At 42.1% G+C, this 27819-nt stretch overlaps 1 protein-coding gene across 4 annotated transcripts in view; it reads left to right on the forward strand.

Annotated features, from left to right (window-relative positions):
* gli2a (GLI family zinc finger 2a) overlaps positions 1 to 27819 on the forward strand; it is a 374584-nt gene that overhangs the window by 307160 nt on the left and 39605 nt on the right. For all 4 annotated transcript variants that reach the window (XM_052013099.1, XM_052013121.1, XM_052013112.1 and 1 more), the window contains 4 exons: positions 14273 to 14474; positions 16294 to 16507; positions 17253 to 17366; positions 21845 to 21985. In XM_052013099.1, the coding sequence (XP_051869059.1) occupies positions 14273 to 14474; positions 16294 to 16507; positions 17253 to 17366; positions 21845 to 21985 (671 nt within the window). The remainder of the gene's footprint in view (positions 1 to 14272; positions 14475 to 16293; positions 16508 to 17252; positions 17367 to 21844; positions 21986 to 27819) is intronic.

The following is a 27819-nucleotide window of genomic DNA, read 5'->3' on the forward strand; positions in this document are numbered from 1 at the left end:
GTAGCACAGAACAAAGGAAGTACAAAGTAAAATTATGGTTCACAAACAACATAGTGAGTTTTTAAAGTGTACATGCCAGGATCCTAAAAGCACCAAGGTAATGTTGTAAACGAGTCCATGGCTTTGGCTTCTTTGAAAAGCAGCAATCCTAGTCACAATACTAATCCTTTTGTCAGCCACTTGGCCCTTTAACAACTTAATAGAGTTTCAGCAAATACTTGTCCAAACTTATTGGTTCTCCTATTGAACTCTTCATGCCTTCTGAATCTAGATTTGTCTACCACTGAAAATTGTGCATCAAAAATTTGTTTTGTGTACTTTCATTGGATTTAATAGCCATATTCTAGTCAAAAATGGCATTCCTGGGTCTGAAGGTGTCCACAGTGTTACCTGGGAACTGAAATAGTTTAATTTATTTACACAGATCTGGGTCCAAATAAAAGCATTTTAAAGCCATCCTAAGGCTTACCTTATTTGATGTTTTCTTTCTCCTTTTTTATTTACTCAAGATTAATTGAATTCTTTAAGCCTAGTCAATACTATGACTCCGTGCTGTGAGTTTAAGTTGTGTCTCATCAAATCTGATGAAACTGCTTAATGAAATGAACTTCAAAACAAAGTTGATTGTACTGAAAATATAGCAACCTCATTAACATCAGAAAGGAGTAGGGATAGTTTAATAGATAGATAAGGCACTTCATTAAACCTTATGCAAAATACTCATCCTTTGTCATTCAAAATCTGACAAATTTATATGTTTATATATTTTGATTTTTGAATTTCAGTGTTTTATCAACTCCTCTTGCAATCCATATTTTCCTCTGTAAATATATTGTCAGGAAACTAACACCAAGACAAATGTGAGGCCATTCAAGTTCAGCAGAATCTCTGAATGTGTTGCTGGACCATATATTCTGCCTTCTCACACATCTTCATAAAAGCATCTCTCCTCAATGAACTGTAGAAAAAATTTTTTTTTGTGTAAAATCTGCTAAGCTGGATGCTTGGTACAGGGTCTCAGATGAAGGAGGTATCAAGCTGAGAGCTAGGCCTGGAAGTTAATACATAGTTTTCCTTACTTTCAGCTGAAGAAAGCTCATAACAAAAAAATACATGAAGTGCAACAAATCACATAGTGTCTGTTCCCAATCATTCCCATCAGATATGAATCTTATCTAATTGAACTGGGCTTGTGGCATTTTTTGGTGCATTGGTGATCTTCTCCCAATAAAGCCACTGTATTGATACCTCAGTCCCTAATCCTCCAGTGACAGTATTGTGGCACATTGATAGCAAAGTAAAAACGCGCACACACACCCACACAAACATGGAGTAGGTGTATTAGCATCCTGAAAAGTATGGTAAAGCAGAATAAGCCAAACAGGAAATCAAAACAGCAAAAATATCCCAGATAATGATTCGAGGGTAATCATTTAAATTGGACCTCAATTTTCAGCCATTTGATCATTGTGCATGAAGGTTGTGAAGCACTTGAATGCATTATCACCTAGTAAATATATTCATGACAGGACTAACGAATAAAAGTGTAGCTTGTACATCAGGAATAAATAATGCAGATCTGAAATTTTGTTCTTTGGTCAAGTCACTACTTGGAATAAAATGGTTAGGCTCAAGCAAGGAGCACCCACTTTAGTTTGCTACTCTGTTTATACACATTCAATAATCTGATGAAGACAAATGTTAAACCCTTGGGTAATGCACGGTAACCAGGATGCACGGTAGTGTAGCGGTTAGCGTAACGCTATTACAGTGTCAGCGACCCGGGTTCAATTCCGGCTGCTGTCTGTAAGGAGTTTGTACGTTCTCCCCGTGTCTGCGTGGGTTTCCTCCGGGTGCCCCAGTTTCCTCCCACATTCCAAAGACATACGGGTTAGGAAGTTGTGGGCATGCTATGTTGGCAACGGAAACGTGACAACATTTGCAGGCTGCCCCCAGAACACTCTACACAAAAGATGCATTTCACTGTGTGTTTTGATGTACATGTGACCAATAAAGATATCTTATGAGGGTTATGGGTGCTTGAAAGCTGGCAGTTGGTACAGTATGTTAATTATTCTAGGGGGTAATTCCTTTTGCAGTATTAATGCTAGTTATCAAGTCATACAGTTTAATTGAGCAGAACTTATCAATGGAAATTTAAAAATTATCAAGGTAGAAAACTACTTTCTAACTTTCATTTTATTGTCAATAAAGCACAGGCAAAAGTTAATGATTTAGGTAAACAAGTACCTTGACTTCTTAGTTTACCATGGCATTTTCACATTTGTGTGTTTTGGCTTCTCACTAGATTCTGACTGCTTTTTGACAGGCTCCCAAAGCGACTCTATCAACACAAGCAGGCAGACTCTTTTCCTAGTTACAGTCCAACTTGTCTGAAGCCAATCTGCTCGAAATGTTTCCAGTACCCAGACTGTGCAGGTCAAAGCAGAAATTCCCTGAAGATAAATCACAGTCAAGATGAAAAGAAAAGGACCCAGCACCTTCTCATCCTTCTTCCCCCTCTCCTCCCCACCCTTCTTCCCTTCCCCTCGGAACAGAACATAAAGGACAAGGAAAGTTAGAGGAGATGCAATTGAGTTAAAGCATGGAGAGAGGAGGTGTGGAGCGGAATATAAACAGCCAACGGTTTATTTAAGAAAAGTAATATGGTTCAGATGGCTCATAGGAACACAACACTTGCTGTGAATAATCTGAGCATGCCGGATGGAGATGTTACCGATGTTAACACATGACGGCATTGAGTCACAGTCAAAGAGTAATACAGCACGGAAACAGGCCCTCCAGCCGAACTTGTCCATGCTGACCAAGGTGTCCACCTAAGCTAGTCCCAAATATCCGCATTTGGCCCATATCCCTCTAAACCTCTCCCATCCATGTACTTATCCAAATATCTTTTAAATGTTATTGTCCATCAAACATACTGCCAGCTGTGGGATCTGGGTAGAATTCTAACTCCAGAACAGGGTTCGATTTGATCTACATCAGGTGAGGAGTGTGCTGTGTATGGAAATGCAAATACTTCTTCCTATCTGAGGAAATTCACCAGGCCAATTCCTGGGGTGAGAGAGTTGTCCTTTCAAGAGAAGCTACACAGTTTGGGTCTGTATTCCTTGGAATTTATAAGAATCAGGGGTATCCTTATTCAATCATATAAGATTCTAAGGGGGCTTGACAGGGATGTCTCCAATAATAGGAGAGTCACGAACACGGGAACATAGCTGCAAAATAAGGGGCCAGTCATTTAAAACTGAGGTGTGTAGAAATTTCTTCTCTCAGAGGATAGTGAATCTCTGGAATTCTCTGCCTCCAAGGGTGGTGGAGGCCAGATCATTAGATATATTTAAGATGTGAATGGATAAGTATTTGGAAGATTGAAGAATCGAGGGTTATGAGCAATTGGCCAGCATAGATCACCCATGGTCATATTGAACGGCAGGGCAGGCTTGAGGGGCTGAGTGGCCTACTCCTATTTTCTTGTAGCTGTTAATAATTAGCAGTATGAGAGAAGGCTTTAGCTGTGCTTCATATGTTGTTTTGGCAGCATCACTGGTATATTCTACTGAGAAATGATGATTAGAAAGAGCAAATGAATGTTTTGATCCAGCCAAGGCCAAAGCCCCAGACCCATCAGATTTAGGCTACTTATTGAATTGTGGATACTTTGGTGCAATTGTTCCCCTCCCATTGGACCAATGGGTAAGGTCTTGCCCAGTGGAATATTACGAAACAGAGGGAGGGATGTTTAACCAAGTTGCTGCTTGCACTAAGCTGAGCTTCAGAAACAAAATGGAGCACCACAGAAAACCTCAGGATCCCTCAGGCCAGCATGGGGAAAACTCAGGCTGGGTACCGGATTGATGTTTAATAATCTCCACAGGGAATTTCCTGCTGGTACTTAGGCTCCGTCCCCATCCGTATTGTAAAACCCCATTCTATCAGATAGCTTGGAAGTAATAAATTGGATAGTAAGGGAAACCCAAGCCCTGCATTTCACTCCTTCCAGGACCACCATTTTTGTAATTGTACAATGTGTGGCATTTGCAAAGTGCATTGCAGCAAATCACAAAGGCTTCTTCAACAACAACACCCCAACCTGTAGTCTCTAGCACCTAGAAGAACAAGAGCAGCAGACACATGGGTGTGTCACTACTTACAAATCACATAGTATGCTGACTTTAAAATCTATAAGATAAGATCTCTTTATTAGTCACATGTACATCGAAACACACAGTGAAATGCATCTTTTGCGTGGTGTTCTGGGGGCAGCCTGCAAGTGTCGCCACGCTTCCGCCGCCAACATAGCACGCCCACAACTTCCTAACCTGTACGTCTTTGGAATGTGAGAGGAAACTGGAGCACCCGGAGGAAACCCACGCAGACACGGGGAGAACGTACAAACTCCTTACAGACAGTGGCCGGAATTGAACCCAGGTTGCTGGCACTGTAAAACATTATGCTAACCACTACACTACCGTGCCTGCCCCTCACTGTCCTTCACTGTCACTCACATTGATTTTTGGAACATTCCTGAACAGTATTGTGGGAGTACCATCACCTGAAGGATTGCCATGGTTCACAAAAGTGGCTTACCTCCACCAACATCTCATGGCACATGCATAAATAAGAGGTACACTGTCCACTGCAAACTATTAAAAAGGCAAATAGTATATCATTGCAAGAGGTTTTGAGCACAGGAGCAAGGATGCCTTAATACAATTATATGCGGCCTTGGTGAGACTACATCTAGGGTACTGTGTCTGGTTTTGGTCTCCTTATCTAAGAAAAGATATACTTGGCCTGGGGGTACTGCAACAAAGGTTCACCAGACCGATTCCTAGGATAACAGGACTATTGTATGACGAGAGATAGACTAGGTCTGTACTCACTAGAGTTTAGAAGAAATAGAGATGTGGGTGACTGGAGGGCAACAAATGTTCCTTTATTCAAGAAGGGCAGCCGGAATAAACCAGGTAACTACAGGCCAGTGAATCTAACATCAGTGGCAGGGAAGTTATTGGAAAAAATTCTGAGGAACAGGCTTATTTTACACTGGGAAGAGCAGGGATTGATCAAAGAAAGTCAGCATATAAGAACATAGGAAATAGGAGCAGGAGTAGGCCATCTGGCCCATCAAGCCTGCTCTGCTATTCAATAAGATCATGTCTGGTCTGGCCGTGGAATCAGCTCCACCTACGTGCCTTTTCCCCATAACCCTTAATTCTCCTACTATACAAAAATCCATCTAACTGTGCCTATCTAACTGTGGCACGGCAGTGTAGTGGTTAGCATGATGCTATTACAGCGCCAGCGACCCGGGTTCAATTCCCACCGCTGTCTGTAAGGAGTTTGTACGTTCTCCCCATGTGTCTGAGTGAGTTTCCTCCGGGTGCTCTGGTTTCCTCCCACATTCCAAAAGACGTATAGGTTAGGAGCTGTGGGCGTGCTATGTTGGCACCAGAAGAGTGGCGACACTTGCGGGCTGCCCCCAGCACATTCTTAGTAATGCAAAAAGATGCATTTCACTGTGTGTTTCAATGTAGATATTACTCATAAATATCTTCTCTCTTAAATATATTGAATGAGGTAGTCTCTATTGCTTCCCTGTGCAGAAAATTACACAGATTCATGACTCTCTCAGAAATGCAGTTCCTCCTCATCTCCATTCTAAATCTGCTCTCCCGAATCTTTAGCTATGTCTCCTATTCTTCTCTCACCTACTAGTGGAAACAACTTTCCTGCCTCTATCTTACACCTTTCATAATTTTGTATATTTCTATAAGATCCCCTCTCATTCTTCTGAATTCCAGCAAGTATAGTCCAGGGTGACTAAATTTCTCCTCATAGGCTAAACGCCTCATCTCTGGAATCAACCCCGTGAACCTCTTCTGCACTGCCTCTGAAGCCAGTATATCTTTTCTCAAGTAAGGAGATCAGAACTGCACACACTACTCTAGCTGCGGCCTCACGAGTATCCTGTACAGTTGCAGCATAACTTCCCTGCTCTTAAATTCAATCCCTCTAGCAATGAAGGCCAACATTCCATTTGCCTTCTTGATAACTTGTTGCACCTACAAACCAACCTTTTATGATTCATACACAAGCACTCCCAAGTCACTCTGCACAACAGCATGCTGCAATCTTTCACCAGCATGGTTTTGTTAAGGGGAGATCTTATCTGGCCAATTCATTGAATTTTTCGAAGACATAACAAAATGTATTGATGAGGCCCGTGCAGTTGATATGGTCTTCATAGACATAAGTAAGGCCTTTGACAAGGTCCAATCGACTGATCCAAAAGGTTAATGGGCAAGTTGGCAAATTGAATCCAAAATTGGCTTGGTAGTAGGTGACAGAGGCTGATGGTGGAGGGTTGTTGCTGTGATTGGACCTGTGACCAGTGGTGTACCATAGGGATCAGTGCTGGGACTGTTAATGATTATTATATGCATTCATGATCTGGATGTGAATGTAGGAGGTATGATTAGAAAGTTTGCAGATGACACAATAATTGGCAGTGTTGTTGATAGTGAGAAGGATAGATGTGGACTATAAGATGCTATTGATCCATTGATAAGATGGGCAGAGCAATGGCAGATGGAATTTAATCCTGATAAGTGCTAAGTGATTCACTTTGGGAGGACTAATGAGGCTAGGATGTGTACAGTGAATGGTAGGGCCTCGGAGAGTATTGAGGAACAGAGGGACCTCGATGTACATCCAAGAATCCCTGAAGGTGGCAGCACAGATGAGATGGTAAAGCAGGCATATGGGATACTCGTCTTCATTAGCCTGGGTATAGAACATTAGACCAGGGAGATTATGTTACAGCATCATAAAACATTGGGTAGGCCACAGCAGAACTACTGTGTACATTTCTTATTACCACACAATGGTTGCACTGGAGAAAGTGCAGACGAGATTCACCAGGATGTTGCCTGGGATAGAGCATTTCAGTTATGAGGAGAGACTGGATAGGCTGGGTTTGTTTTCCTTGGTGTGGTAGAGGCTGAGGGGGTTGCTGATGAGGGTATACAAAACTATGAGAGGCATAAATAGGGTAGATAGTAGGAACCATTTCCCCGTCGCAGAAGTATCTAAAACCAAATAGTGTCGACTTAGGGTAAAGAGTAAAAGGATTAGAGGGAATCTGATGCAAAACATTTTCACAGCGGCTAGTTAGTATTTGGAACGCACTGCCTAAGTGAGTGGTGGAAGTGGATCCTCTCACAACATTTAAGAAGCATCTAGCTGAACACTTACATTGGCAACATATAGAGATCTACAGGCCAAGTGCCGGTAAATGGTTCCTGATGGTTAGCATGGACATGTGGGCCAAAGGGCCTGTTTTTGTCCTCTCTGACCCTGACTCTATGCCTCTCTCTCATTGAAACAAACAAAATACTGACACCACTCGATAGGATAGATGCAGGGAGGACCTAGTTGGTGGGTCTAGAACCGAGGGTCACAGTCTCAGAATACAGGTAAGACATTTAGGACTGAGATTAGGAGAAATTTCTTCAATCACATGGTGTTGAACCTATGGAAGTCTGTGCCACAGAAGGCTGTGGAGACCAAGTCATATATATGTTTAACAAGGAGATCAATAGATTTCTAGGCACAAGGGCATCAAGGGGTATGGGGAAGAGAGCAGGAAGATGTTGGAATAGTAGAACAGATATAATGATATTGAATGGTGGAACAAGGTCACAGGACAACCCCTTCTCCTGTTTTTCTGTGTTTCCTGTCCTACCTCTTGCAGAGGCCAACAGAGCAGGTCCTGATATTCCTGATTCATTTTCCCTATTGTCCGCACTCTGGTCCTGCTGCCCCTTAAGAACCATGCTGATAGGACTTTGGGTTGTGGTGAAAGGGTTCCAAGTACGAAAAATTGAGGAATAAGGTCATGAGGAAAGACAGGATAGGTTGGGTTCATTTTCTTTGGCATGAAGCAGGCTGGGGGAGGAATTAATAGCAGTATATAAAATTACGAGGGGCATAGATAGGGTGGATAGTGAGAAACTATTCCCCATAAGGGAGACATTTAAAACCTTAGGGCATAGGTTTAAGGTGAAGAGTAAGAGGATTTGAGGTGATCTGAGGAAGAAATTTTTTTCACCTAGAAGGTGGAACATGCTGCCTGATAAGATGGTGGTCACAGGTGCTGTAAGGAGTATCTGAGCGTGCACTTGAATGGCTGTGGCGTAGAAGGCTACAGACCAAGTGCAGGTAAATGAGATTAGTACAGATGTGTACTTCATGGTCCACATGGATGTAGTCGGCTGAAGAGCCTTTTTCTGTGCTAGTGAAGGCCTCCTCTCCCCCTGTTGCTTTCCTACTGAAGGTGCCCACATTGTTTCCGGACCCCTGTGTCAATGTGCCTTCTGCTACCGTTGCATTACATTTCCTTGGAAGCTGCACGCCCCTCCACCACCACCCCACTCCCTGCCAACCCACCCCATCCCTTCCATAGGGACCTTGCTTTTATGTCTCCACGCCTCCCACTTCCTCCTCCCCAGGATACACCCAAGGCTGCTGCTGGCATTTTAAGCAGACCCAAAATACAGTTCACCTGATGTGCAACAAGGCATCAGCCTTCAGCAGTTCACCTGGAACATTTAGATGAGGAGACTTCAAACCCCAGTCTCATTTTGAGGGAACCCTACCAGTGTCAGCACTGTGCCTAGATCCAAAAATCAACCCAGGTTTCTCCAGTGCCAACTCCTACCGGTGGCAGCCACCTGCCTGCACCTTCCCGTCTCATTTCTCTTTACACACTGTAAATACAGTAAAACAAAGTCATTAAATAACCTCAAACGAAGGGATATAGCTACAAACATAGAATATAGAACAGTACAGCACAGAACAGGCCCTTTGGCCCACAATGTTGTGCTGACATAGCTATTCCCTCCTGCCTACAGAATGCCAATATCCCTCTTTTTTTATATAAGATGATTTAAAATTGAGGTGTGTGTGGAAACTTCTTCTTGCAGCGGGTGTTAAATCTCTGGAATTCTCTACCTCAGGATTTTGGAGGCTAGATCATTGTGGATATTTAAAGAGGAAGAAGATTAATTTTTGGTAAGATAAGATCTCTTTATTAGTCACATGTACATCGAAACACACAGTGTTCTGGGGGCAGCTCGAAAATGTCGCCACGTTTCCGGTGCCAACATGCCCACAGCTTCCTAACCCGTATGTCTTTTTGGAATGTGGGAGGAAACCGGAGCACCCAGAGGAAACCCACGCAGACATGGGGAGAACGTACAAACTCCTTACAGACAGCAGCCAGATTTGAACCTGGGTCGCTGGCGCTCTAAAGCGTTACTTGAACCACTACACTACCATGCCTGCCCATAATTGATGGCTATGGGGAACTGGCACAGAAGAGGAGGCCTGGGGCATATCAGCCATGATAAAAGTGAATGGTGGGGTAGGTTTGATGGGCTGAGTGGCCGACTTCTGCTCCTATTTGCTTATGTAGGTAATCGAATGAAATTGAGTACTGACAACACTGGCATCAAACGGCTCCACCCAAGTGGTTAACTTAACTTCTTCCCTGAGTGGTTCATTGTGAATTTCTAGGGGCTTTTGCAGTAATTTAAGAATTCCAGCTCTCGCAGTTTTCCCTTCTATCTCTCGTAAACTGCAGCTCCTCCCTGAATACTTGCAGTATTTATTCTTTCCAGCATAATGGTTCGAGACTGTCAAAGGTTCCCGAAGACCCAAATTAGAAGAGACGCAAATCAAATGCCTTTTACTGGTTATGTATTGGAAAGGTCCCAGACTGGTCTACTAAACCTGACATTCGCCAACAGAGCTTTACAGATTAGGTTTACATTTGCTCAGCCGACCAGTAGACACACCAATAAACTCAAGCTGGTAGAGGACGTCACAACGCTGCTTGCAAATTAATGGGGGCCAATGTCTGAGCAGTCATCATAGACATAAATCACAGGAAATGGGGGGAGAAATGAGTACAAGGCTTTTCTTTCTATTTAGTAATTTATCATGGGAAGTGGCACATTAATAAACACAGCTCCCCCGAGGAGAGGGGTAACAGAGATAAATATGACTGCCAAATCCAACTTGCGTCTCTGAGGCCATAGAAAGCAGAGGACTGTGGGAATGTAAATTTGGAAAATATATGTCTTGTGGGTTTTTTTTAAACAGATTTTCTCATTTTTTTTAAACTTGCAAACAGTGTTCATTCAGTCATCTCGCAATCACTGTTACTTTAGCACTCTGCTCTTTAGCAGCTTAGATTAGATGCATGCTTAAGTGTAAATTTCTATCAATTGCTAAAAGAACCAGAAGGAAGATGAGTTTATTTTTTAATGCAAAGAGTTGTTGTAATCTGGAATGCACTGCTTGACTGAGTGGTGGAACAGATTTGAGAGGAACTTTCAAAAGAGATTCGGACATGTGGGAAGGAGCAGAAGAGGGGGATTAATAGGGTGTGCCTAGAGATTCATCCCGTCAGTTGGGGTTATAAAGTAGCATCAACACACTGGAATTTGCCTCTGAAATTCATTCAGTTGACTTCATTGGAGTCAATTTCTGAGGCAGTGTACAAAGCACAGAGATAATTAACATCTTAGCACTGCTGACCAAGAATAAATTTCTAGCCCATAGTTCTTCCACTAATTCTTTGGCCTGATAAGCTGAATGGTTTCTTTTCATTCTGTATGTTTCTACAACGTGACAATATATGTTTGACGTTAACTAACCAGTCTTTACATTGGTCTGCCTATAAGTGCAGACTATCTTTGTTGAAGAGGCTTCAAAATGCACCATAGTGTCATTTGTGTGTGCATTTTCCCACAAAGTGTTCTGTTAAGTGTTACATAGGCAATAACAATGAAGGATCAGTCGTAATTGGATTGTGATTCTCAATCCCTGATATCACTGGTACATTCTGCGAGGTATTTTACTTGAAAATGGGCAAAGCTGTCAATTTTCGTTTTTACAGATTGAGGCTTCTGCGATATACTACAGATTGTCTGCGCATCAAAATGAGATAATAGCAACCCCAATAACTGAAGGATGTCCAAAGAGGATTTGAAGAGTAACAGCACCTAGATGAATTAGAGCAAATTTTGAAAAATATGTTCAAAGCTCCTTGTCTAACAAAGAATTACTGTTGCACTTATTTAACCATCCACCATATTACTTAATACACCAGTCAGTCATTATGCTTTGAGTAGTAGTAAAATTGCTGCCAAGCTTGCAGCGTTAGTCAGGACTTTCATTAATATACATTGGAGAATAGAACGATCTTGCATCCCTGGTGCTCTGGCTAATTTCCTGGACTAGTACCAGAGCTCTGAATCATTGATCCAGAGACATGAGTTTAAATCCTACTGTGGCAACTGGAGAAGTTCCAATTCAGGAATTTAAATACGTTGAAAATTTAAAAAAGGTTGGTTAATGACAACTATGAAATATTTGATTGTTTTTAGAGTCCACCTTGCACACTAACGTTCTGAAGGGAAGGTAATGTACCATCTTTACGTGTCCTATCCTCTATGTGACTCTGGATTACCTGTGTGGTTGGCTCTTAACTGCCTCCTTGATTCTGGGGAAAGCTGGGATGGACAGTATGTCAAACAGAGCTGTCAGTAGATGCAACAACAAATGTCATACCAGAGCTGAGAACCCTAGTGCTTGGGGTCCTGGCAGCTTTCTTGTTTGTGTGTTTAACCATATTAATTGCAATTCTGCAGTACCCACATCCCATGAATGACTAAACAAAAGTGTTGTACAGCCAACTTAAAACATACAGCCTGAAACCAAAGAAGTTGCTTTTACCAAAAAAAAACTAATGAAGCTTGTTAGTGGTTGTTGAGATTCTCATGGAGTCAGAGTTGTGTAGCACAGAAACAGGCCTTTCAGCCCACCACATCCATACTGACCCTTTTGCCCATCTACACTAATCTAATTTGCCTGCATTAGGTCTGTATCCTTCCATGCCTTGCCCATTCAAGTGCCCATCTAACTGTCTCTTAAGCATAGTGATTTTATCTGATTCCACCACTACCTTTGACAGTGAGTTTCAGATATCAACCACTCTCTATGTAAAACAACTTTCCCCTCCAGTCCCTTTAAAATTCCTTCTATTACCTTAAATGCGTGCCTTCTTGTTGTTGATATCCCTACAATGGGAAAAAGATTTTGACAATCTACCCTATCCATGGCTCTTAGAATTTTATATACCCCTCAGCCTCCTACGCTCCAGGGAAAACAAGCCCAGCCTATCCAATGTCTCCCCATAAATAAAGTCCTCCAGTCCAGGCAACGTCCTGATGAATTTCCTCTGCACTTTTTCTAGCACCACCACATCCTTCTATAATTGGCAACCGCAACTGCATATAATACCCCAAGTGTTTTGGAGTAACACTGCCTTACCAGTGTTCTGTAAAGTTGTGTAACATCTCGACTTCTATATTCTGTGCCCCAACCTATAAAGGCAAGCATGCCATATGCCTTCTTCACAACCGCATCTCCTTGCGTTACCACTTACAGGGAATTATGGACTTGAACCCCAACATTCATCAATATGCCTTAGCACCCTACCATTTACTGTATATGTCCCTATATGACTTCCCGAAATGCATCACCTCACACTTGCCAGGATTAAATTCCATCTGCCAATGCTCCACCCAACTTTCCATCTGATCTATATCCTGCTGTAGCCTTACTCAACATTCATCGCTATCCACAACACCACCAATTTTTGTGTCATCTGCAAACTTACTAATTATACCTCCTACAGCCCTCCTACTTTGGTGGGAGGCTCCTCAAATAGCTGGTTGATCGACCACCGCTGTTGGTGAGTTGGGGGAATCAGTCCTAATTAGGGAGGTCAGTGTCCTACTTGCTGTGGCTTGCAACCTAAGCCATGTTGTTTGAGCCCTACTGGTCCATTATTATTCAGAGTGCACCACTTCATTACCAGTTGCAAGGATAAGACCATCCTGACTGGTAACCACCACTAGCCTATTTGAGTCATACAACGTGGAAACAGGCCCCTTGACCCAACTGGTCCATGCCAACCAAAATGCCCAGCCAAGCTAATCTCATATGCCAGCATTTGACCCATAACCTTCTTAACCTTTCCTATATATATATACCTGTCCAAGTGTGTTTTCAATTTTGTCACTGAACCTGCCACAACCACTTCCTGTGGCAGCTCTTTCCACATACATACCACCCTTTGTGTGTAAAAAAAGTTGTCCCTCAAGTTCCTATTAAATCTTTCCCTTCTCACCTTAGACCTATGCCCTCTAATTTCCCCACCCCTGGGAAAATACTTGAGTACATTCGCCCTAACTATGCCCCTCATGATTTTATACACTAAAATCCTGAGAGAGAGAGAAGAGAGACTCACATGGACTGATGGGAGATATCCGTCCCATACCTCTCAGAAGCCAGGCTCCAGTAGTAGGCCATGGACATCCATTTTAGTTTTATTTTTGTTGATATAATTCGCTCTGTACGGCAGAAATGTCAAAGTTGTGCAAAATCTTTGGTTGGAAGTTATTTATCTTTTTGATGTTTTTGGTGAATCAGTATAGTTTACTTGGTGCTTCATACTACAGCAAACATGTTGGAATCATCAAAGAAGTAGCATTACTTATCCTTAAGCCTTTACATACTTTAATTTTCTTTACTATAAAAATTACTAATCTCACCACAAAGCACAAATTCACGTTAAATAGTTAAGAACAGTGGGCAATTTTACATGTGGTATGGTTAAATCACTAAACAAATGTCCAACCAGAGCTGGGAACCCAGAGATGTAGGGTGCTACAACTACATCCCTAATCAGGGTGTTTAATCATATAGATTACAGTTCTACTATCAGTTAGCAATGTGACTGAAATTCTCACTTGTGCTTGCCTTAGACTACAGCTGCAGTGTAACTGTGTCAGAATAAAGCAACAAGTCAAGCATAAAAAGCACTAAGTATAAAAGTAGCAAAGATCAAGAAGGGAAAGATTTTTATGAGGTGCCATTTCACTTTAATTAAATGGTTGATTTCTTGTAAACTCAGCTTGTGTAAGATTGAAAACACAGATTTGATGGAACTGGTGTGATTTCTGCGTTCCAAAGCTTTAAACTGCGCTGAAAAATATTAGGAAGTTCCGATTTATCAAACGTTATTTCAGTTGCAGTCAACAAATAGAAGGTTTGGTGGAATCAGTTCTGATTTTGTTTCCCTTCCTGACTTTTTCCTCATTCCATTCCTCAGTGTCAAGGTTCTCCAGCCCTCGTCCAGCCCCAAGAATGAGCAGGAAGAGAGCCCTGTCCATCTCCCCACTGTCTGATGCCAGCATTGATCTTCAGACTATGATCAGAACATCCCCCAACTCACTGGTGGCTTACATCAACAACTCCCGAAGTAGTTCGGCAGCTAGTGGGTCATACGGGCATCTGTCAGCAGGTGCAATCAGGTGAGTCCTTTAGCAATGAACAACCATTCAATTTTCCCCAGGTAGATCAGGCTTTGCATGATGACCAATTGTAATTGAGACTGGATGGTTTGCATGTGGGTAATTAGCATGTAGTCTTCAAGTCTTCATGACGAGTGATTGTCATGCTGACTGCATCCCAGTCAGACACATCTATCAGCAGTAACTCCTCTTATTCATGTCGGCATATAGGCTGGGGAACTAACAAGTGCTGATTACCAGGGGTCATAAGTTCATAATGCAGGCCTTTCCAAATAGAACTCAGCTTTCTCAGATATAGGTAGATCATCGTTATAAGGGATACCCAGGGACTCAAGCAACTGTTTCCCCGAAGATTGGCATTTTGCTGTTAAGTCTTTTACAGGATACATTGCTTATCATAATAACATAATTATAACATAAAAGGCCAGGAATGTTTAAATCCTGATCTCTTCCAGTTTAACAAAGGCAGTTCACTATTATTTTTAAACAGCCTAATCAAATTGCAAAGAATATAGTTTAATCCCAAGCACTTTAAACATGTCCCAAACATGTTAATGAGTCGGCTATTGGTTGTTTCAAGGTTAAGGTACTAGGCACCACCTCAAAAAGAAAATTAAGAGCAGATTATAACAAAATGAATTGTAATATTTAATTTACTTCATAGATTCAAGGATCCATTATTGCAAGCAAATTCAGAATTAAAAAAAACAAACCGCTGGAGCAACTCAACGGGTCAGGCAGCATCTGTAGAGGGAGTTTGGGTTCCTTCATCTGGAATGGCTCTCGATCCAAACGCCGACTGTCCATTTCCCTCTACCGATGCTGTCTGACTGGCTGAGTTCCTCCAGCAGTTTGTTTGTTGCTCCAGATTCCAGCATCTGCAGTCTCTTGTGTCTCCAAATTCAGAATAAATATCAAATGGGGAGCAATGGTGCTTTTCAAAGGTTGGTAACAACAGAAGCTGCACATAATTTTGGGTATTATGTGTCAGTTTTAAATCCTGGGGTCAGTTTGTTTCACACACTGATCAAAATCCCTGACAGCAGAGTCAGTGAGGGACCAGTTTCATCAGATACTTTCCTCCCAGCACAATTGTTTTTCATCAACTGAGAATCGGCTGCACCGGGCAAGATCTAAGATTTGCCCATTCTTTACAAACAATGGTATAGTTGGCAGAAGAGTACAGAAACAGATGGAAAATGGGGAAAAAAAATAATACATATAATCCGTGATGCCACATAGATCATGAGCTTATGGATGTGATTTTAGAAATGGAGTCCCACTTTTCCCACATAGGCAAGGCTTTACGTGCTAACCAATTGTAAATGAGGCCTATGGGTAATTATGAGCAATGGAAATTGCTCATCCACCACTTTTGTGGTATTTAAATTACATTCTGTTCCTGTTCCCAATGCACTCTGCTGATCAAGCTGTTAGTTTTATGGTGGATGCTGAGAGTAGCCTAATATATGTAAGAGTTAACTCACCATATCTATATTGTTGCCAGAAGAGTGCACTAAGGGACAATAAATCTGATGCAGTTTTTATTGTCTCTGAAGTGATGAATTCAACTCCTAAAATCATTTCCATCTAACATTTGTTGACAAATACCAACAGATTTTATTAAAACTGCTGATAGTATTTGTTTGACACCATTTAAAAACATATCAAGATTGGCTTTTAACAAAGGGGAGGTGAGACATGCTTTTAGCAATGCCAGAAAACAAGGAGAGATTCAATTTCTTTGCAGTGTGTACATTTCCTTTTTGTCTGCATGAAGCCATTTAACTCTGTTCCAACAATTCTTGTCTGATTTCAGCCCAGCTTTCAGCTTTCCCCACCCTATAAACCCAGTGACCATCCAGATGCATCAACAGATATTGAACCAGCAACGCACCCTCAACTCTGCGTTCGGCCACACTCCACCCCTTATACAACCATCACCAACCTTCGCTCCACGGCAGCACATGTCCAGCACATCTGCAGTTTTGCCACCCACTCAGGCCAACAATACCTCTTCTGAAGTTTCTCAGGTAAGTAGCAAGTTGTTCGATGTGCTACAGGGAGGGTTCAAATATTTTACACTTACCTCAGAGGAACTGAACACCAATGAATGAATGTCTCTTTCCCATTGAGGGTCCCAACCCAGCTCCTTACGAATGTGTAAAACTCTTCAAGAGCTTGGCTTAAGTTAAAATCAGTCAGGATACTGTGAGGTTGGTCTATTGTGAAAACCTTACGCAGGTAGATTTTGGGTGTAGGATAAGATTATAGAGTCAAAGATTGGTGTGTTCTTCTACATTTACCTGCAATGCTAACAATGGGATGGTTTTCCATCTCCATTCTTTAATTTGCTGAGTACATCATTCACAACGTTCTCCCACTTCCTTTCCCTGTGTCACTGAAGACACGTTTATTTTCTGAGCCCATTAGTTCCTTATAAAGCAAAAACCAAACTGCTGGAGGAACTCAGTGGATTGGACAGCAATCTGAGGAGGCAGAAGGATGGTCGACGTTTTGGGTGGAGCCTCTGCATCCGTTCTTTATAAAGAATGGATAATGATAAAGAACTTCAGCTGAAAGTTGTGAGGGAATAAATTCTTCTTTGGTCACAGGCAATAAATGCACAATATGGTAGAATATGCACATTGTGATCTCAGCTTCAATAGAACCAAATTTTAAAAGCTGAGATTAATATGCAAATAAACTTCTGGCACATGTGACCAAGAATGAAGCGTTCATTGAAACTTTTAACAAGGCCTGGGTTTTATTCCGCAGAGCAAGCTGAGTGGTGAGTCTGCTGTGAGCAGCACTGTGGACCCGTTGATCAACAAACGCACCAAAGTTAAAACAGAGGTGGAAGGTCCACGGACTGTCTCTCCCATCACTGAGGTGAGCAAATAAGAACATGGATAAGATGCACACTTCCTCCACCCAATGAAACCTTAATCCAGATAAACTGATTAGTCAAGTTATGTTTACTGCAATGGACAGAAATAGGCCATTCAATCCAACTGGAATATGAAGAGGTTTATGCTCCACAATGGCCTTCTCCCACAACTCTTCACCCAACCCCATCAATAGATACATATTAATCTCGTTTCTCTTAAAACACATGTATCCCATTTGCCCCAAATAGTCCCTCTGGCAGCATATCTCTACCTGGCTAAAACAAATTTCCTGTCGGACTTATCAGTGACTGTTTGTATTTATGGTCCCTGATTCTGATTTCCCACATGTGGAACTCTTTTCTCATTAAGAAACCTCTTCTTGTCACACAGTCTTCTCTAATCTAAGGAAGAAGATTCCCAGCCTACGCAGCTTTTCCTGGTTCAGTAGATCTTCCCATCTCTGCTATCATCATTGTGAACCTTCTCTAATGCCTCTGTTTTAAAACTGTTAGGTACAATGTTTTGTCCTTTTAAGGGTCGTATTCTGAGTGGAGGTCAGTGACCAATGGTGTACCTCAGGGATCTGTACTGGGACCCTTACTCTTTGTGATTTTTATAAATGACCTGGATGAGGAAGTGGAGGGGTGGGTTAGTAAGTTTACAGATGACACAAAGGTTGGGGCTGTTGTGGATAGTTTGGAGGGCTGTCAGAGGTTACAGAGGGACATAGATAGGATGCAGAGTTGGGCTGAGAAGTGGCAGATGCAGTTTAACCCAGATAAGTGTGAAGTGGTTCATTTTGGTAGGTCAAATATGTTGGCGGAATATAGTCTTAATGGTAGGACTCTTGGCAGTGTGGAGGATCAGAGGGATCTTGGGGTCCGAGACCATAGGACGCTCAAAGTGGCTGCGCAGGTTGACTGTGGTTAAGAAGGCATATCAAGGCCTGGATGAGTCCTTCATCAATCGGGGAATTGAATTTAGGAACTGAAAGGTATTGTTGCAGCTATATAGGTCCCTGGTCAGACCCCACTTGGAGTATTGTGTTCAGTTCTGGTTGCCTCACTACAGGAAAGATGTGGAAGCCATAGAGAGGGTGCAGAGGAGATTTACAGGGATGCTGCCTGGAATGTGGAGCATGCCTTATGAAAGCAGGTTGAGGGAACTCGGACTTTTCTCCTTGGAGAGACAGAGGATGAGGGGGGACCTGATAGAGGTGTATAAGATGATGAGAGGTATTGAGAGGGTAGATGGTCAGAGGCTTTTCCCCAGAGCTGAATTGGTGGCCTCAAGAGGACATAGGTCTAAGGTGCTGGGGAGTAGGTATAGAGGAGATGTCAGGGGTAAGTTTTTTACTCAGAGAGTGGTGAGTGCGTGAAATGGGCTGCCGGAAACGGTGGGGGAGGCGGATACGATAGGGTCTTTCAAGAGACTGTTAGATAGGTATATGGATCTGAGTAAAATAGAGTGCTATGGGTAAGCCTAGTAATTTCTAGGGTAGGGGCATGTTCAGCACAGCTTTGTGGGCCGAAGGGCCTGAATTGTGCTGTAGTTTTTCTATGTTTCTATCATTTATCCGTTTTATCCGTTTGCGGATTTTGGGAATCGCTGATAGGGTCAGCTTTTATTGTGTACTGTATGGTTGATGGCACAACTGGCTAGCTATTTCAGAAAGCAGTTAGTAATCAATCACATTCCTCCTTGGAGTTGTATTTAGGTTAAATTAGTTGATGAGTCCAGATTTTCTTTTCTAAAGGTTCTTAGAACAGTTCGACAGCTTCATTCTTACTTTACTGATCCCAGCTTATTATAATTTTTTAAAATGTAATTCAAATTCTCCACTGTGATTTGAGATCATAACTGGATTATTAGTTCAGATGAAGGGTCTCGACCCAAAACGTCAACTATCCATTTCCATCCACAGATGCTGCCTGATCCACTGAGTTCCTACAGCATCAAGCCTCTGGACTATTAGTCTGTTATCCTACCCAATGCACCACTGCAACACACTGCATGCTCTGTCTTCAAGCTTGACACACTTTTAAAGAAGCATTGCTCATTGCAGGTGAATTAGATACAACGATGCTAATTCTCACAGTGCAGGTTTTAAGTCAGACCATAAATGTAGTCAAATGTTATGTGTGAGTGGTTGGCCGTAGATCATTACCTTTTACTGGGGATCAGGGGCTCCAATAGACCCTCAGGGTGTCATAACCCCAGGCCCAGTCAGGCACTCTACAATTTCTAGTGCAATATATCTCTGCTCACAAAATAGCCAAACTATTATAATTTTAAAAGAAAAATGTTGTCTGGAATTAAAGGGCCATTTTAACATAGTTGTGAAAAAATCAAAATATCCCTAATGGAAGTAAGTCACAGTTCAAGAAAAATCTCTGCCAAGTCCAGTGAGTCCATAGCAGAATCCTCACCCCTTATTTTGCTTTCATGCACCTGTTCTGCTAGAAAACTGTGTTAAATTAGATCCCAGCAATGGTCCCAGTTTCAGGGTATTTTCACATCGTGTCCTGGTAGTGGAGGATTCTCCACGAGAAAGGGCTAATATCGCAGCTGTTATTACCAGTTTCGGTCCGAATCTAAATCTTAAGCTCCTTCCTCATTGCTATGCTTGTGCTGTGTGTTGGGAAGTTATTAATGGGTTACTTCCTCTGTGTTATAAAGTGCAGCACTGCAGTCTCTCTGCCACTGGTCAAAGACACTAGAATTTGATACAGTGAAGCCTTTAGTTCCCAGTCTCCCTTCTACACCCTGATGAGTGAGGATTAACAGCAAGAGCAATTTATCTCCTTTTCTTTTCAAACCATTTTTTATTGTAACTCTAAACTACAAGAAGTGTCCCTGCACTACATTTTAATGAAATATACAATACCTTGCTGTCAGTGGGACAACGCAAGCTTTGACTAATTCCTTGTTCTGCTTTAGTCCAGAGGCAGCCCCAGTCATGCTTTGGAATGATGCATGGGGACAGCTCTGTTTATAATCATCTGGGGCCAGGAAAATTGATGAAGATAGCATATCAGAGAAAGATAAACATGCTGTAGTCAGCACGTTCGGGGCAGGAGCCACATCTCACGAGTTTTAAGTTTGGAGCACGTCGACAGCAGCAAACGCATGACCTAAAAGCATCTCCAGCTGTGATGTGGGCAGACGCTAATGAGACAATTTTTAAAAAAAACACACAATTGGCATCTGAAAGGCATTAATATCTTATCGGTAATATGCCTTCATTAGCTCAAACAAATTGCAAGTGTGCTCATAGCTTTTCACTTTATTCAGAGGGCTCTTTGTTTCTGTGTAGTGGAGATTAGTTAAAGTCGTGTTTCTGTTGCTGACGAAAAGTGATTGCACTTCGGGCCCTTATAGGGTGATGCCTGGGCTGTGGTGACCCTATAGCAGACACCACATTTGTTATTCTTAAGTGCTTAATCCTGTTAGTACCCAATATGAATCCAGTTGCTTACAGTATTTCAGACAATGGGATTGTTGAGAAGGGAGCTCCAAGGTTTGAAGAAGTGGCAATATATTTCCAAGGGGAATCTGTAGATTTTCCATGCACCATTTCCACTTGTCCTTGTGCATCAGGGGGTACTATCGGAATAGTCTGGCTATGTGCAGGCAGATGGGATTAGTTTAGATTAGAATCATGGTCAACACAGACATGGTGGACCAAGGGCTTGTTCCTGTCCTCTGTGTCCTGTGTTCTATGGGTAACTGCAGTGTATTTTGTGGATGGTGCAGACTACAGCCATTATGTGCTTGTAGTGGAGGGCAGGTATGTTCACGGTATGGATGGACTGCTAATCCACAAGTTTATTCCTGTGTGGTATCAAGCTTCTTGAATGTTATTGGGACTCATCTGGGCAAGTGGAGAGTATTGCATCACACTCCTTTTTCTAAAATCTGAACTGTTACTTTCAGTTTTGGCTCAAATTGTATCGAATAATGGATCTAGTTTTCACTCCTGTAATTTGGAATTTACATTAGAAATAGGTAGGCCCAATCTCATTAGGTTGGCAGGGAACAGGAGGAGAATGGGAAAGCTAAGAAATCTTCCAGGTGAGGAACCAAGCATGAAACAGGGCAGCATTTAGATTTCGACCATTCATGCACCTCCTCATGGCTTTTCATAGCAAATACAGAGAACTACCTCTCAACCTACTGCCCTCTTTGATGGAGAAAGATGTGCAGCCTAGAGTGATCTAAAGAGAATTGGCATAGGCCAAGTACATGAAAAATAATATAATGTTTAAAAATATTACCTGGCAGAAGATAGGGAATAATTGGTTTGGTTTTGGGTTGTCATGGATAAATAAGATTGCAAAGGAAATTAATTCAAAGCATTTATATTCATCAGAACATGGGCAGGCTGGGAGAATTCAGGGTTATTACAAGTGCTGTTAAATTCAGCATAACTTATCTAATTTTCTTCACTTCTTTCCCTTTATTTATGTAATTGCTCAGGATCGTCTTGCAGGACTGACTGAGGTGAAGGATGATTTGGATAAAGATGATTGCAAACAGGAGCCGGAGGTCATTTATGAGACGGTGTGCCACTGGGAAGGCTGCAGCAAGGAGTACGACACTCAGGAGCAACTGGTGCATGTGAGTAAGGCCAGAGCTGGCTGTAGAGCAGAAAGGCTGGAAATCAGTCGGTTTGCTATGGTGGTAGCTGTGGACATTGTGAGATTTCATGAAATGAGGTGCATTGCCCTTATTTTAATGCAACTTTTATTGTTGTTAAATGAGTGGCCTTGGCTGTCTCTATTTTCAGAATCTATGGTTATATCAACATTGGTTGTTGCAGTGTGAATTTGCACGTTATATTGTCTGAGATTTCTCATGAAGGAAGTAGGAAGATTCTGCATTCATATGGCACCGAACCCAACCTTAGAGCATCCCAAAGCTCTTTGCATGCACGCCAGTACTCTCGAAACATAATTGTGCTTGTAATGTGGAGTAAAAGACAGCAGCCAGTCTCTGGACAGCAAGATCCCACTAAATAGCAATAAGATAAACGAATCAGTTAATCTACTTTCCTAATGTTTGAAGGTTGCCCTGAGCTCCTTTGCTTTTATTTGAATACAGCAATATTGATCACTGAGTGGGACCTTAGTTTACAATAGCACCTCAGTACAGCCCCAGTACTATAATGAAGTGTCAGCCAAATTCTGGAGTGGTGCTTTGCATCTAAAACTTTCCACTTCAGACACAAGAGTGCTGCCTGTGGGACAAAATCAACTTCTTGCATGAGTTCCCCACTACCTTTGGTAGCAATTTGCCTGATTTTAGTTCTATATTGGATCCAAGAGAATTCTCTTTTATTTCACTCTGGAAGTAGTAATTAGGAGAGATGAGGCTTTTGTCAGTAAAATTTCAGAATTTAGGAAGAGCAAACATCTGGTTCTACAACTCTGTGATCATGCCCCTTGAGACTGGGTCAAAAAGCAGATGTCTTCTTCCTTCCACCCCTCCTCCCCACACCCAGCCACGAGGGAACATGAAGAAACACGCACCTCTAAATTTACAATGAACGGCCACATGCACCAATACACCAACAGGGACTGGACACAGATTGTTTTCCTTTCCTTCACCATTCTTCCAAGCCCAAGATTAATTAGCCCACCATTACAGCAAAGAAAAGTAAGGTAAGACTGTCAGAGCAAAAAACTGAGCATTCAGCCAATAGGGCTAAATGATCTCTTCCTGCGCTATGAAAGTCTATCATATCCATTTGATCCCAAATACTCATTACCTTATCAGGTAATTAATTTGTGGCCTTGCCTCTCCCTCCCTCTAGTGTTAGGCACCCATTTAAGAGTACTTCTTAAAATGCATGACCTGCTGTTCTATATGTGAACCACTCAACCCTCAAGAAAACGTTCAACAGTACGTCAGGTATACATTGAGGAACATGGCTTTAAAGTAATGGGTGGTAAGTTCAAGGGAGATATCAGAGGAAGGTTTTTTACCCAGAGAGTGGTTGGGGCATGAAATAAGCTGCCTGCGGCGGTGGTGGAGGCAGGTACATTGGTCAAATTGTGCTATACTGTTCTATAATTCTATGATGTCAAGTATTTCCCCAATTGACAAACTTTCTTTAGTCCAATTTATTGACTTCTAAATAGGCCTCAAAGCAATACAGTATAAAGACCATTCAGCCCATCAATTCTAATGCCAATGCTCCACACAAGCCTCCCTTCACCTTACTTTATGCCACCATATCAATATATCTTACTTTTTCCTGCCTTTATTTTATTTTCCCCTTGAGGCATCAATATTATTTTCCTTAACTATCCACATGGCATTTAGAACATAGAACATAGAACAGTACCGCACAGTACAGGCCCTTCAGCCCACAAAGTTGTGCCAACCTATATAAACCTACTCCACAATCCACCTAACCCTTCCCTCCTACACAGCCCATAGCCTTACATTTTACTTGCATCCATATGCTCAGCTAAGAGTCTTCTAAATGTCCCTTTTATATCATCCTCTACCACCACCCCCAGCAGTGCGTTCCAGGCACCCACCACTCTCTATGTAAAAAACCGACCTCTGATATCTTCCTTAAACTTTCCACCACGCATCTTAAACGGATGTCCTCTGATGTTGGCTATTGCCACCCTGGGGAAAAAGGTGCTGGCTGTCCACTCTGTCCATTTAGTAGCATATTCTCACAATTCCCTGAGAGATGAGGCATCCTGTGAAGCGGAGGATTTGATTTACTGGAGACACTATTGTGTTTAAGGACTCAAGTTCAGGATTTCTGCAGTAAGTGCAAACTTCTCTCTGTTGACTTTATCAAACCCCTTGAATATTTTGTAGTCATCCAACTGCACACTGCAGACCATTTTCTCAGTCTGCCTTCATCTTCTAGTCTACAGATTGCCTGGATTCACCTCAGAGCAGAATTGAAGAAAAGCTGCTGTCTTTTACAATCAAAACGAGCCCATTTCTTAGGCCAGGATTTTACTTTCTTGACACTGCTGCATATTAAACTCTGTGTGGCAGCCCTGACTTCTTGCCATCATGAAATTAGAGACACAGTCAGGAAATTAAATCTCCAAAGCTGCCTTTGGCATGATACGAACAAGCTGTTGGGCAGTCAGGTCTTTAGAACTTGTTTAATTTATTGCTTATTTTCTAGAATAATCACATCAGCATTAACTTACTGGCCAAGCTGTATATGTTATTACATAAAATGCCCAACATTTTGCCAAAACCTTCACTTGAGAACCTGTGCAAATTTTTGCAGAGCTTTTTCACCCATGCAAAATCAGTTGACCCAGTAATAAAATTGCTCCATGGAACTACAGTAGCACTTCGCTGGAAGATTGCATCATGCACCATGACCCCTGATTATAATAAGGGCATTGCTTATGGCTTTTTTCTGTGGTAGGGAAGGAATATCGTGGCAGTTTAACTTCAATAACATGACACCCTTCCCTCCACCAGGAGCGTAAATGATTGGCTGACCTGACCTGAAAGTATGTGAAATCCAAAAAATGCAGGAGCAGTGCAGAGCTTGGGCTTTCACACAATATTTTCCTCTTACAAGGCCAAGTATTATCCAGGCAGGGAAAGCACCCTCATTTCACATTTTCTTTCATTTCACACTGCCAGGCCCCTAATCCTAAAGCAGTCCACGTGCTCATCTGGCCTTCTGGGCATGCCCCACAGACCTGCTGTTAGCAACAAAAAACACTCCAGCTGCCGCATTAACTCATCAGAGATCATTCAATCAGAGATCAAAGATGAGTCCCTTTGTTCTACCCAACCTTCCCCCATCTTCTCTGCTGCTGAAAACTAACTTTTTTCTGTCTTTGTGATGATAGAGGGTCTAAGATCTGAAAAATTAACTCTTTTTCTTTCTACCAATGCTGCCTGGCCTGCTGTGTATTTCCAGCATTTTCTGTTTTTATTATAGTAGGTTGTCATCATCTCTGGGAGTTCATTAAGTGAAAATTGGCTGCTATGTTACATAATTTGACAATCTCAGAACATCCCAAAGCCAGTATAACATATATAATGTGTGGACACTGTTGTAACATACCATATTAATACACCAGTTACTCAACATGCTTTGGGTAATAAGATAAGATAAGATTTCTTTATTAATCATATGTACATCAAAACACACAGTGAAATGCATCTTTTGCCTAGCGTGTTCTGGGGGCAGCCCGCAAGTGTCACCACGCTTCTGGCACCAACATAGCATGCCCACAACTTCCTAACCAGTACGTCGTTGGAATGTGGGAGGAAACCGGAGCACCCGGAGGAAACCACACAGACACAGGGAGAACGTACAAATTCCTTACAGACAGCGGCCGGAATTGAACCTGGGTCGCTGACGCTGAAAGAGCATTACGCTAACCACTACACTACCATGCCTGCCATAGAAATATTAATGTCAAACTTCCAATAGAACATTACAGCATAGTACAGGCCCTTCGGCCCACGATGTTGTGCTAACATTTTATCCAGTTCTAATATCTATCTAACCCTTCCCTCCCACATAGCCCTCTATTTCTCTATCATTCATGTGGCTATTATCTAAGAGTCTCTTAAATGTCCCTAATGTATTTGCCCCTCCTCTGCCGGCAGTGCATTTCACGCACCCACCACCCTCTGTGTAAGAAAACTTACCTCTGACATCCCCCCTCTACCTTCCTCCAATCTCCTTAAAATGATGCCCCCTCATGTTAGCCAGTTTCACCCTGGGAAAAAGTCTCTGACTGGCTCTGACAATGTTGGTCAGGAACTTCAAACATGTCCACACTTTAATACTGGAGGGCAGAATATAGAAGTAGAGTGACCTTGCACCACTGGCGCTGTAATTAAACTACTGAACCAGCCAAAGTTCTGAACAATTGACCCAAGGACATGGATTCAAATCCTACCATGGCAATTGGGAAATTTAAATTCAAGTAAGTAAATGGATTTAGAATTTTTTTTAAATCTAGTAGCCACAGATTGTTGGAAAACCCATTAGGTATCACTGATGTACTTCATAGGAGGAACATTGCTGTCATTTCCTGATGTGGCCATATGTGACTCTATGCCCACAGAAATGTATTTGACTCTTACACACTGAAAAGTCATTCAAAAGGCATCTCATTCGGTTCTGTTATAACTGAAGCTGGCTCACTCTCTTCTCCTCAAGGGCAACAAGCGATGGGGCAATAAATACTAAACAGAACCTCAGCCAATATGTTTTTTGTTCGGTTCCTGAACCTCAATCTTCTGACTCAGGTGAAGATGTTACCCAGTGCCCCTTGGCTGATACTTTGGGCAGCCAGGGATGGCTGATGGGGGCAGAAGGGTGAGGATTTATGAAAGGCACAAGAATTCTTTACACATGGAATCAGAAGACCATCAGCTGTGTCATGCCCAAGCTGGCTTGGATACTTTCTCCAAATCCAGATCTTATTCTCATGCGATGATTAATCCCAGTCTAGGATTCAATTGCCACTAATTAAAGGCAAATTAATCTAAATTGCATCTGCTTGGAATAAGTCAATTGTTTACATATTGTTTGGACAAAAAGTGGAGACAGATGTAAAGGGAAAAGTAATGGGAGGGTACTTGAGGAAAAGCTAAGGTTTGTGTGGGTGGGAATGAGAAGATTTATCTACTTACAATGCAAGAGCAGCAGAAAAATTATGATCTGTAATTAATGACCACCATTCCCAGGACCCATATTCATCATAAGCCCCTTTTTTCCTGCCAAAGGCTTAAGCTGTTGACAGCAGGTGCATTTTATTGTGGAGTTCAGCTAATAGATGACATGCCTTCATTCGGCCTAGTTGTTTTCTAAAGACCAGCGTCTGCTTGAATACCACAGATGTAGTGAAGCAAAGCAAAGCAGCATGTGTTTCCCATTACCGACTTGTGTGTCAGTCTGCTGAGAAGCAAGGCATTCGCCTGCAGAGACTTTCAAGCTTTTGCCAGGACCACACTCCTTCAGTGCAGAAAGTTTACTGGTACGAGATTTCCTCCCTCCCATCTTTCTCCTCGAACACCACTCCTCACCTGATGAGAGTTCATCAAAATGAATAAAGCTAATACAGATATGCCTTGGATTGGTCCTGGCTGTTTTGCATTCCAGGTAACAAAAACAAAAAAAAAGTGCTTGAAACACTCAACAGATCAGACAACAGCTGTGGGAAGAGAAACAGTCAATGTTTCAGGATGTAGACCCTTCTAAGCGTTTCAAGCATTTTCTGTTTTCATTCCAGTTTTCCAGCATCTGCAGTTATCTGACTTGCATTCCAGGTGACTTGTTGCTTCAGTTTTTGCCCAGTACCATTCATAAGTAGGCTGGAAGTAATGTCAGGTTAAGGAGAAAAAGAGTAAAACAATTACATTGGCTAGTGGAGAGAGAGAGAGAGAGAGAGAAGAGAGACTGGGTATACAGTGGTTTTGTTACTGGATTA

This window comes from Pristis pectinata, chromosome 1 (assembly GCF_009764475.1).
Source record: "Pristis pectinata isolate sPriPec2 chromosome 1, sPriPec2.1.pri, whole genome shotgun sequence".
Classification (NCBI taxonomy): Eukaryota; Metazoa; Chordata; class Chondrichthyes; order Rhinopristiformes; family Pristidae; genus Pristis; species Pristis pectinata.